Source organism: Podarcis liolepis, assembly GCF_965112155.1.
Source record: "Podarcis liolepis genome assembly, chromosome: 3".
Taxonomy (NCBI): domain Eukaryota; kingdom Metazoa; phylum Chordata; class Lepidosauria; order Squamata; family Lacertidae; genus Podarcis; species Podarcis liolepis.
In genome coordinates, this window is record NC_139557.1 from 71492951 (window position 1) to 71505051 (window position 12101).

The 12101-nt window shown below is 39.6% G+C and overlaps 1 protein-coding gene and 1 long non-coding RNA gene across 10 annotated transcripts in view; one reads left to right on the forward strand and one right to left on the reverse strand.

The window, feature by feature from the left end:
• Positions 1 to 12101, forward strand: part of MAP3K4 (mitogen-activated protein kinase kinase kinase 4) — a 74493-nt gene that overhangs the window by 53606 nt on the left and 8786 nt on the right. For 3 of the 9 annotated variants that reach the window (XM_083496376.1, XM_083496372.1, XM_083496377.1), the window contains exons 13-22: positions 213 to 346; positions 1354 to 1432; positions 1648 to 1726; positions 4332 to 4428; positions 6191 to 6310; positions 7713 to 7813; positions 9199 to 9279; positions 10355 to 10546; positions 11123 to 11193; positions 11286 to 11402. In XM_083496376.1, the coding sequence (XP_083352502.1) occupies positions 213 to 346; positions 1354 to 1432; positions 1648 to 1726; positions 4332 to 4428; positions 6191 to 6310; positions 7713 to 7813; positions 9199 to 9279; positions 10355 to 10546; positions 11123 to 11193; positions 11286 to 11402 (1071 nt within the window). The remainder of the gene's footprint in view (positions 1 to 212; positions 347 to 1353; positions 1433 to 1647; positions 1727 to 4331; positions 4429 to 6190; positions 6311 to 7712; positions 7814 to 9198; positions 9280 to 10354; positions 10547 to 11122; positions 11194 to 11285; positions 11403 to 12101) is intronic. The other 6 variants (XM_083496378.1, XM_083496373.1, XM_083496380.1 and 3 more) reach the window with 3 other exon arrangements.
• Positions 1647 to 4325, reverse strand: LOC310703911. Its single transcript, XR_014524462.1, has 2 exons — positions 3862 to 4325; positions 1647 to 3583 (listed from the first exon to the last, which is right to left on the reverse strand). It is a non-coding gene; the product is annotated as an uncharacterized lncRNA (long non-coding RNA).

The following is a 12101-nucleotide window of genomic DNA, read 5'->3' on the forward strand; positions in this document are numbered from 1 at the left end:
ATTGCACAGCCAGAAGTCCTTGTGTTAATGAACTACTTGGTTGGATTACACCCACAGTGTTTATGATGTACCTATTATTAATTTTGAGTTGGATTATTGGAGAATTTGTAAATCCGGAAGCAGAATTTTGAAGTTTAAGAAACACCATTGTAGCAGTTGAAAATGGCAATATTTATTTCAAACCCTTGACAGGTGATTTTAATATATTGCAGTACCACAAAGAAGCCATCCGTCTGATGTCTGGGGTATTCAGACAGAAAATTGGAGACCAGTATATCAGTTTTGCAAGAAAGTGGATGAATTACGTCCTTACTAAGTGTGAGAGTGGCCGAGGTACTAGACCAAGGTAATGATTGAGAAATAACTATTTTCGATTTTCCTCCTTTCTGTTTTATGGGAGCTTGTATATTTTAAACAAAGAGCAATGTTGCTGCCTTGATTACTTTGAAGATTATATTAATGCTAAATATCACAACATGGGTACAAGAATAAGATACTTGAGTTAATCCAAGGCACCAGTCATTTAAGAGTTTTCAGATAAATGTGACTCTCATGATTAGAAAACAAGGCTAGAATTAAGGTTTGTTACAGTTTAATTAGACTTGATGTTTTAAATTACGATATGGGGAATGCATGCTATAGTAAATAATCAGGATGACTTAGAATATAATCCTCTGCACATTGCCTGCATCAAGAGCTGCACTCTACCTCCAAGGATTCTCTTATAATTCACTAAGTACCTGAAAGTCACAGCAATTTGGTTACGGTTAATTGTGGGTTCCCAAGCATTTTGGCTGTCCTTACCAGGTGTACATCCTTTTCTACATGGCATACACTTCATTATTTCCTTTGTTGTCACTAATTTGAAAAGATAATTGTTACGACTTGGGATGTTGTAGAGTTTGGCCAGACTTTGCATTGTGAACATACTAAATGTCTGCGGGGAAACAGGGTTGGCACCAGGAGTTAGTAGACTCTCCCCCCCCCCCCCCGTGCCACCTAAATCTGCTTTGGAAGGTTTTGGAAACCCCCAAAATAGGTTTAGGAGGCACATGGAGGAGGGGGAAGTCCTGTTGTGCCAATGGACCTTGTTCCATGAACACATGTCCCATTTAGTGCTGTGTTGAAACCCACCTTAAGGGTGTTGGGATTACAGTATTCTTTCCCATGCATAGCCATAAAAACATAGCTTCAGGGAACAGAGTCTTGAGTAGGCATTGTTTTAGATTTGCATAGTGTTTAGAAAGGCAGTATTTTTGTGTAGCATGGCAACAGAGGTTGTTTTTCTCTAAATAAATAGAGCTGCTTATATAAGTACTCCTGGTTAACCAGTAACTTCTTTCTGAACAACAGGTGGGCAACACAAGGTTTTGATTTCCTTCAAGCCATTGAGCCAGCATTTATTTCAGCTCTGCCTGAAGATGACTTTTTGGTATGTCATTAACCACTCTCACATTTTAAGTTAACAAACACTATTGGCTGCATTTGAGACCAGATAAGGGCTGTTTTGCTGGTGGTTCATTTTATTGATACTTCTTGAATTATGTATGTTCCTAAGGTATACATTTCAGTTTGTTAAAAGATACTGCAGGTACTTATTAGAAAAATGCAGTATTGTTGCAATGATGTTAATTTTCTATCTTCCAGAGTTTACAGGCATTGATGAACGAATGTATTGGCCATGTAATTGGAAAGCCTCATAGTCCTGTTACAGGTTTGTACCTTGGTAAGGCAGCAGCTACACAGTCTCTTCCTCTGGAACTTTACACCTGTAGTTTGTAGAAATAGAAACATGTCGTTGTAAGTGAATTGAATGTGTAAATCTAAAACACACACGAGTCACAATAAAAACAAGAACCAGCCAGTCATCCAACTCGGTATGTCGGCCTCCTGTCTTCACAAAATGATGACAACAAATCAGCAGGAATGGGGAACCTGAGACTCTCAGGGCGTTATTAGACTGCAGCTTCCATCATCCTTGACCATTAGTCATGCTGGTTGGGGTTGATGGGAGTTGGGAGTCTTAACAACCTGTAAAGGACCAGTGTTTCCCCATCTCTACAATAAAGAATGCAGTTTTTAAAACCCCTCTAAAATATAAGAAGCAGCAGATAATCCATCTTGGCCTACTAGAACAGACAGGTTTTCAGTTTGGCTTGGAATGACATCAGGGAGGTGAGGTGGCCAGATAACTCTTCTCAAGGCACAGCATTCCAAAGCATGAGCATAGCAGCTAATTAAGTCCCATCACATGTTCCCACCACATGTTCCTTCCTGAGCCTCAGGAATTGGCAGTGCCTGTCCAGATGACTTCAGTGAGCATGGTGGTCCCAGGGCATGTTCTGAAGGGACAAGAGGCCTTGCTGAAGCTAAGCAGGCCTGGATCTTGTCAGTGTGTGGATGGGAGATTGCTTATGAAATGCACATGTGCTGCTGTGTGCTGCTTAGAGGAAGAAAGGCAGAAAAAGAATAAATAAGTAATAGGCGGTCCTTTATGTGTCCTGGCACTTAAACCGCTTAACTTTAAAAGTAGAAACCAGCACTTTGGATTGGGCCCAGGAATGAACAGGACGCCAGTGAGTATAGTACAGGCATAGGCAAACTTGGCCCTCCAGATGTTTTGGGACTACAATTCCCATCATCCCTGACCACTGGTCCTGTTAACTAGGGATGATGGGAGTTGTAGTCCCAAAACATCGGGGGGGGGGTGAGTGTGTCTATGCCTGGTATAGTACAATAGTGGAATCACAGGCTGCTGACAACTGGCTTCAATCAACAACCTTATAGCTGCTTTCTACAGCAACTGAAGTTTCTGAGCCCTCCTTAAAGGTAGCCCCATGTAGAGCATGTAATAGTAATCCAAGCTAAGGCACGTGTGACCACACTCACAAAACAGTGGTGAACAAACTGAAACTATATGGGAAATAACCTTCTACAGAATATTTTGCATTAAGTGAAGTTCATACTAATAGCAGAAATTGAATAGCTTTCCTGGAGATTCTTCAACATAGCCCTGCACACATTGTTGGTGGCAAAGAACAAAAACAAGACTGATCAAACCATTGGTGGGCCTCCTATGCAACTGGTGGGCTACATTGTGCCGGGAGGTGCACGAGGTGTGCAGACATGCATGAACTAGAGAGGCCTGCAAGCCAATGTGGAGTCTTGTTGTATATAGAGTGTGTCCTCCACAATTAGCTTGCCTTCCACTGCATAAAATGTATAAGCAAGGGAGTAGCTTATGTTGAGAGATCAACAACTATGGCAGGTACCGCTATAAAGTGACAACATTAAAATGACTAGAAGTGTTCTGCTGATACCAGGTTAGGATCTCTCTTGCTTATTGTGGTTGAGCTGGAATGGCTCCTAATGGACCTTTGTCCATTAGGACAAATTGAAGAAATAATGGCATTATTATACTCCATTAGGAGTATATTGAAGAAATAATGGCAGTACTTGAGGAGGAAAAGAAGAAAACTCAAATCCGTGTTTTGCTTGAACATCAAAGATGCACTTGGAAGAGTGAACAACTTCAGTCCAAACAAGTCCAGGTTAATTATGAAAGAATATATCTGTAGTCAAGCTAAATACAGTGGTGCCCCGCAAGACGAATGCCTCGCAAGACGAAAAACTCGCTAGACGAAAGGGTTTTGCGTTTTTTGAGTCGCTTCGCAAGACAAATTTCCCTATGGGCTTGCTTTGCAAGACGAAACGTCTTGCAAGATCTTGCGAGTTTGTTTCCTTTTTCTTAAAGCCGCTAAGCCGTTAATAGCCGCTAAGCCGCTAATAGCCGTGCTTCGCAAGACGAAAAAACCGCAAGACGAGACTCGCGGAACGGATTAATTTCGTCTTGCGAGGCACCACTGTATTTAAATATACAGAGCAAGTCCCATAAATTGGGAGTTGTCTTGTGGCTTAAGGAAGCCTTTGTACTTTTGCAAAATATTACACACACACACACACACACACACACACACTTTCTTAACTATTTGTACGCTAAATGACATATAAATACGAATAGCTTACTTACTAGTGCTTGCTTTTCCATAGCCCACTACATCTGGCTACTAGCCTGCATATACATTGGGCTGACCAATTTCTTAAGTCCGCTTCTCATGGGCTGGCAGGCAAATCTGAATGCACAGTGAGCCACATCAGTTGCTATTTGAGAAAATCTCTCTGGGTCGATTTCATCCCAGTTTCTTCCACTTCAAACAAATTGCATGAACTGGACCTCCATTACAATGATCCTGCATCGAATGTGACATGCATGTGTTGACTGTTCTCTTCAATCATCTGAATGCCCTCCCTCTGCCTCTTTCTGCTTGTAGCTATTCATCGGAATAGTCCCCGTCCTGTGAAAGTACCTCGATGCCATAGTGATCCCCCAAATCCTCACCTCATCATCCCAACACCTGAAGGGTTCAGGTATTAAAAGCTTATTCAGATCCTTACTGCTTGTATTCTAGAGGAAACTGGTGTTTCTGAAGTTGTTCAAGCAACTTTACCATTTGAACCTTGCTGTCTGCCTTTATCCAAAGGAGATAAAAAAATTCCTATGTGCCAAGCCCACAATACTTTCTCCCCTTTGAAAAAATGCATAAAAACCCACAGTAATTTTCCTTATTGTTATGAGTTCTGTGAAGAATGTCATTGCCTCTCTGTAACATCATTTTGATAAGTGACATAGCCTTTCTCCTCTATATCTGAACAACTTTCTGAATTTTATTATTATTTATTGCTTTCTTCTGTTCTCCATGATATGTGATTCAGTAATATGCTACTACAGTGCTGGAGCTAGAGGTTTGTTTTGTGTGTGTGTGTATGTGTGAGTTATAAAAAGCAGCAAGAGCAAGGCAGCTCTTTCTCCCCATCTCTGTCCACCACAGTCCTATCCTACAGTTTCTTGAACCTTCCCCCCCCCCCCATTTTCTTGCTGACTATTTCCTCTCCTTCTCCTCAAAAGATTGCAAACAACACCATTAACCCGCAAACAGGTGGACCCTCCTAGATCTATAATATACGAAAAATGGAAACTTGGCTATTGATGACAAATTAGTGGTAGCTCTAGCAGTAATGTTACTGATTTTTAAAAACAGTTTTATGAAGAGCCTCAGACAACTGAGATGCAGAAAATGAAGCTTCTGTTGTGCTGCTTTCTCTTCTGGTTTTTTAAACATGCATGTATGTGCATGCAAATCCCTGTGATGTTGCTGCTTCTGTTAAGTGTAGATTATGAAAGTTAGCTGAATATGGTGGCATTTCTGCATCTTGGAAATTAGAGGGTTTCCACATCAACTTGTCTATGGACATTGTCACTTCACACCTACAAAAAATATATATACTATAAGAATTACTATACAAAGCCATCATGCGGAGACAGCATTTGCACACATCACACTAAATCACGCTAGAGCAAGCCTCAGCAGATTTCAGATTTACATGCTTCTCTCCTCTCCTCTCCCCTTGCAAATTGCAATGAGATTGGAAGCTTCTGCTTTTGCATAACTGGCTTGTTTAAACTGTGACCATACAGTAGTACCTCGGTTCTCAAACGTAATCCAATCTGGAAGACCGTTTAAGTTCTGAAATGTTCGAAAACTGAGGCGCAAAGGGCTGTCTGCAAATCCAATTGAGAAAACTGAAAAACACGCAGCGGAAACCGTTTGACTTCCAAGGCACTCTTGAAAATAGAAGCATTTACTTCCGGGTTTTTTAAATGTTCGTCAACGAAGATGTTCGAGGTACCACTGTATTTAAGATTACATACAGTTCCAGGTCTCGACAAAAGGGCAAGCCATGTTTAATCAAAAGTGCGGCTCAGCGAAAGGAGAAGTGAGGAGACAGAGCATGTGAGCCCAGATAGCTTAAGAGTAGTGTATGCCTGCTGCTGCAGTATTTGTACTCACTACACTTTTTGTTTACAAATTTGTTTTCAGTACTCCACATTTATAAATGGATCTCCTTTTGCTTTCTGAAAACAATCTAGGTCCTCAGTCACAAGCATAATTTTATAGTGCAAACTGGAAACTTAATCTACTTAGAGCTCAAATAATTTTTACAGGTTTTTTTTTAAAAAATGAACTTTTCACAAGATTTTTTCAGACTACTGTTTTGAGTCACCGTGTTTTAAGAATCCAGTAAAAATGGACCTGAAAGTCTTTTCCTGAAGCTTTTCTTCTCACTGCAGCACAAGGAATGTCCCATGTGATGTACGGAACCATTGCAGCCCTGCTCTTAGTCGCCCCACTCCCGTCGGTGGTGACTCAACTCAGCCAAAACCACCTGTCAGCAGTACAAATGATATCAGGTAGCTCCACAACATAGCAGATTCATTCCTGTCCCCATCACTCATATAAACTGCTTGCAATTAGATCCTAGTAGTTCATCATGGTTCCATTATATGCTCCTGGTGATTACCTTGTTTCTTCTAAAAGTGTGAGGTTTTTTTTTAAGCGCACGTTATATGTTTATCCATTTTAAAAAGATCATTTTTTTTTACCATGCATGCTTGAGAACAATTTTTTATTTAGTTTTATTTTAGAACCATTAATGCATGCAGTTCATTTCCTCTGTTCCGTTGCAGCTTTATAGTAGCTAGGTGTGACTGAACTAATACTGAACAGTGAGCCTATAATATGTACACCTCTCTTAATTTCATAAAATTCTACCCATGGGCATATAGAGCGAGTAGTAAAACCTTCCAAGGAGAGTTACACTGGTGACAAATCCACCATAAGATGTTTCTTTGGCACACTGAACAACATGCAGTGCACAAATGCTACCATACTTCATTTGTTCTTTTCAAGTACCCCATATTTCATATAAGGAGAAAACCCAGCAAAAGCAAAGCGATTGTGTCTGGTACATTGATAATGATATCTTTAATTTTATTTGTTTCTCTGGACATTGGGTTGAATCCATCTAAGCCATGCTTTGAGAAGACCCATTGAAATCAACTAACTTGCATCCATTGGTTTCGGTGGATTTATTCTGAGTATGGTCTAGTTGGATGAGACCCATTTTAAATTAGATTTTCAAAGGTATAGAATTATGACTTGACACAGGATCTTTCTTTCTCCCATTAATATATACATATGTATGTATACACCTGTATGCATAAATATGTATACCTTGGAAATGTATACTGCCCTGCCATTCCTTCCAATTGCTGCTGATGTGTTTGGATATGTAAGATGGCTCCATTTTTTAAAAAATGAACTACGTCCAGTGGACAAGCTCCTTTGATCTAACAGGATTGTTGCCTGGTTTATTGTAGACCAGCGACATCTGGCGCCTCCACAAGTGTTCCCCCTTCCCTGCTTCACGATGATTCCTGCATTGACTAGATGACCTTCAGGGTCCCTTCCAGCTTCACAGTTCCATGACTCTATGATCAAATGTAAATGTAGCCTTATGGTACATTTGCATGTACTGGTGCCATTGCATTTACCCCTCTCAAATATTAGTAGCAGCTTTTTTTTGGAGAACAATCATATTTGGGGATTCCTCTCTCTCTCTCTCTCTCTTTAACCAGGATGCAGATCTAGACTATAAACATTTAGTTTGCTTTCTTAGTATGTGGCTTTCATTAACATACAGAATCATGGCTATTTCCACTTTATTTAAGCTTTCTGCTTTTAGAAAATTGTCGGGGGGCGGGGAGTAAAAGTGCTAATTACGACAGCAGCAGTGTGTGTTCTTTTAAACAGAGGCTCCAGCGTCCCTGAAAATGATAGACTGGCTTCAATTGCTGCTGAACTGCAGTTTAGATCATTAAGCCGCCACTCAAGTCCCACTGAAGAACGTGAAGGTGATTGCTGTCTAAATTGTAATGCTCCCCCCGCCAAATTGTTTATGCATTTCTCCCTAAAACAAACAACCATTTTATTTCAAGGCCAACAAACAGCCTTTTTTTCAAGGCCAACAAACAGCCATTTTATTTCAAGGCCAACAAACAACCATTCAAGGCCAGGTTCTTCTGCTGAGCTATCAGTTTGACCTTCTCATTCCCAAATACTGTAGGTGTGAATCTGTCGGCAGATTAGGATCTATCTTTATTATGCCTTATGGTAGAACGCTTTTCATAGCAGATCTGCTATTGTAATTTAATGTAGTTGTTTGCATCATTTATGCCCCACTAACAGTAAGTAAAATGAGGAATTGTAAGTCTGGAGAGTGATCAGCTAACCTGCTAATTAAGTGCTCTGATGATCAAAGAGGGCATTAACTAAATGATGAAAGGCAACAAGTGATGAAACCAGGCAGGATTCCTGCCGAGACTACGCTTGTGGAATAAATAGAGGCACCACTACTTTGAAGGCTGCGCTCCATAATTAGGACCAACCCCTACAAATACCCTTACAAATTGATACTGAAATATCAACATGTAGCAAGCAGACTCTGTTATTGAAAGCCAGCCATAAATATAGAATGAGAAATTGCCCTTATTTTTACAGCTTCATTATGACTAATCAGGTTATTGTCCATTCCAGACCTAACTTTTTGCTTATTAACCCTTCCAAATCTACAATTCTGTGATTCTAATGGGAACCTAGAACATTTCAGGTTTTGACACTCTTTTCAGTTTATTTCAGACAGTAATTTTGGTTTTCACTTTTTGGTTATTCTACATTTAATCATATTCCTATGCACAGTTGTTTTTATGTGTATAACCTTCAATTTCTATAGAATGAATGCTTTATAGCATTGTCTCATCAGTCCCACCACCCTTATCCCATTCATCTTAAATTCATGGAGCCAAGAGGTTCTTTCTGTGAGTAGAAAGGCATTTCCACTTGAGGTGGGGAGGCATCAGTAGTCTGTGGTGCCATATAACGCTATTTCTGATAGCTTTCTGACCCACAGGAGCATTGCCTCCATGGACACTGGGGGCTACTAAAAGGCATTGCATGGGGCAACCTAGCCCGTTTTTATGGCACCGGCCCCTTCCTCCTCCACCAAAACAAGTAGTGCTTGTTTCTACCCTTGCAACTAAATCGTCTCTAAAGAGTATGCAATCGATCTCCGTGTTTATGTAAATAGCTTATACTACTGTGGGGCCCTAATAATAGTTTGAACCATCTTCATATCCTAACATCAACAGGAACCAGTGCTAAGCAGTGGGTAAAAATAAATAAATCAGTTTTCTGCTCTATATCAGTGCCATCAGTTTCTTAAAGCATTTTGTTTTCACAGAGCCCACTTATCCAAAAGGAGACTCTAGTGGATCAGCCCGAAGAAGTTGGGAGCTGCGGACTCTTATCAGTCAGACCAAAGGTAGAGATAAGAGTTGGCTACTTAGCTGTGTTGTTTTGCCATTAATGCTAGGTATGATTTTTAGGAATGCCCTCAATGCCAGTTGGTTTTGCTGTAAGCTCTCACCAAACTATATCTTCCTAGTAAATGGACTTGTATTTCTGTTAGTACATCGCTTGTAGGGTTGCAAGAAGTTTTGTAAGGAGAACTATATGAATTATTGCGAAAAAGGACTAAGAAGGAGTTTATTTAAGATTTGGATTTTATAGCAATAACTATTAAAATAAAATGCAAAATCAGAAAGAAAGTTAGAAAACCATTAGTCAAGGTTGACGGAAGTCCTAGGCTGTGATAGCCAAAGGTTTGTTATATTGTATAAGATGGGATGTTACTTTTGGAAAACAGGTGCAAAAACCAATAAATTGTATGTATGTATTTATGTATGTATGTATGTATGTATGTATGTGTGTGTGTTTCTGTTAGTATACACAAATGTGCATATTGGTGCAAAACCTAAACTTGACAGCCATTGACAGCTCTTAATGCTGGTGGAGGATTCAGAAAGTTGTGGCATTTACTGAATCATTTCAAGAACCACCAAACTAAACCAAAGATGAAAATGCCTTTTCACATGAAACCGAGGTGGTACAGTTGCTGCACCATAACCCCTCAGTCATGCATGGCAAAAGGTTAGCGGGAGATGACAATAGATACTTGTTCATGTCTATTCTCATTCATGGCCTAAATTTAAAGTGTACAAAGAATGACTTATGAGTTTTATCAGCATTGCAGCTTACCATATCTTAAACTCATATAGTAATGGTTCTCTATAGTCTGCTTGCTTTTTTTGTCTAAAAGTCATTCTCTAACTGCTTCTGAGGTTGATAAGTTTGGCTGATACCAGACAGTCATGCATATATGGTGCTGTCTTGTGTTAGCCCTCTACTGACTGTCTGATTCGCAGCAACTCATTGAGATTTCAGGCAGAGATCTGACAGCTCTACAGCCTGCTTTCCTTTTAACTGGAGATCCCAGGGATTGAAATTGCAATAACAGGACTTGTTCAAAATTTCCCCCTTTCTGTCTTAATTCCTAGACACTGCTTCCAGGCAGGGACCCATGGAGGCAGTTCAGAAATCTGTCCAGCTGTTTGAAGAAAAGAGGTACCGAGAAATGAGGCAGAAAAATATTATTGGCCAAGTTTGCAACACTCCCAAATCTTACGATAACGTCATGCATGTAGGCTTGAGAAAGGTGACTTTTAAGTGGCAGAGAGGAAACAAAATCGGTAAGTTTCTGGTAAGCTGCTTTTCAGTAAACTGTATTCCTAACTGCAGTTTATTTCACAATACATGAAACCCAAGCAGCATATTAAATGCACTGTTGTTGAAGATAGCATCTGCTGAGTATAAGTCAGTGCAGTAGTATATGGAGAAGCACTTGGGCTGATTGCCCTTTTCCCCACCCCAAACGCATGATCATCTTTGTGAAGGAGGATATATGTGCGTGCATCACCTGGTCTTCCATTTCTGCGTAATCACAGTCTTGTTGTAGTTTATGGATGGAATCAGTTGAACATTTTACTCGTGTACTCAGTGTTGTGTGTACAAATTTGCATTTGTTACAAAGGAGGTTCTTCTGAAATGATCTAGAGGGGATTTTGCCCAAGCAGCTTTCTCTGTATGGAAGTTCTAGCAATTTAAACACTACTTGCCTAAAGCCTCAGTTTCAATTAATACCATTAGAGGATGAACACAGAAAAGTTACATTGAGGATCCATACACATATTTACAGGAGTCATTGTTCATTCTGTGAGCAATATGTTCAGGCTGCTTACACTGTTATTATTCTTACAATTCTGCAGGAGAAGGTCAATATGGGAAAGTGTATACCTGCATCAGTGTTGACACTGGTGAACTGATGGCCATGAAAGAAGTAAGTACTAGACTAATAAAACACACTGAATTTTTCTATTTTCTGCTTTGTATCAGCAGCAATGTTAATTTTAAAAATCACTGTTTTTGCAGATAAGATTTCAACCAAATGATCACAAAACAATCAAAGAAACAGCAGATGAATTGAAAATTTTTGAAGGCATTAAGCACCCTAACCTGGTTCGGTACTTTGGTGTTGAACTCCACAGGGTAAGCAAACCTCAGTCGCTGCCACACGCAAATAAGTTAGGTCCACAAACTTTAATCAGTTTAATTGGTAGGAACACACAGAACCTTTGGGACCCCTTTTACATGCCATATTAATATTATCATGTTGCATTTCATTTTTTTTTATAAGATATTTATTAAAGTTTCACAAATTATACAGACAAACACAGCAATACAAACAAACACAAACAAAAAAAGAACAAGTATAATATCAAACCCTTATTTTCTTATAACTTACTTCTCCGACCTCCTCATACCTCCCCTTTCTGCATTCCAATTTCAAATTTTAATTCAGCAAATCCTCACCCTTAAATTTATCTAATTTTTAACCTTTCTTTTCTTTTAACTTAATCCTTACAACTGTAATCCACTTAATTTCTAAACCAGCATCATTCTAACATTCATTAGCATTTCATCACATCTGTACATCGTCAGTGGAAACAGTGGATGTGTAATATATTTCAGAACCATATTTGGGGATGTTTTCAGCTAAGTCTAGTCAGAGTAAACTCAGGGATATCCATGAACCTAAGTGAACCATGTCCATCAACTTCAGTGTGTCTACTCTGAGCTGAATAACACCCTTCCTATTTAAGAATCAAAACTGGGTGTGATATGGAAGCGTCATACTCCAGCTTCTCTGTGTCTTTTTATGTGCTTAAAAGGAGTAGCTGGAGTGGG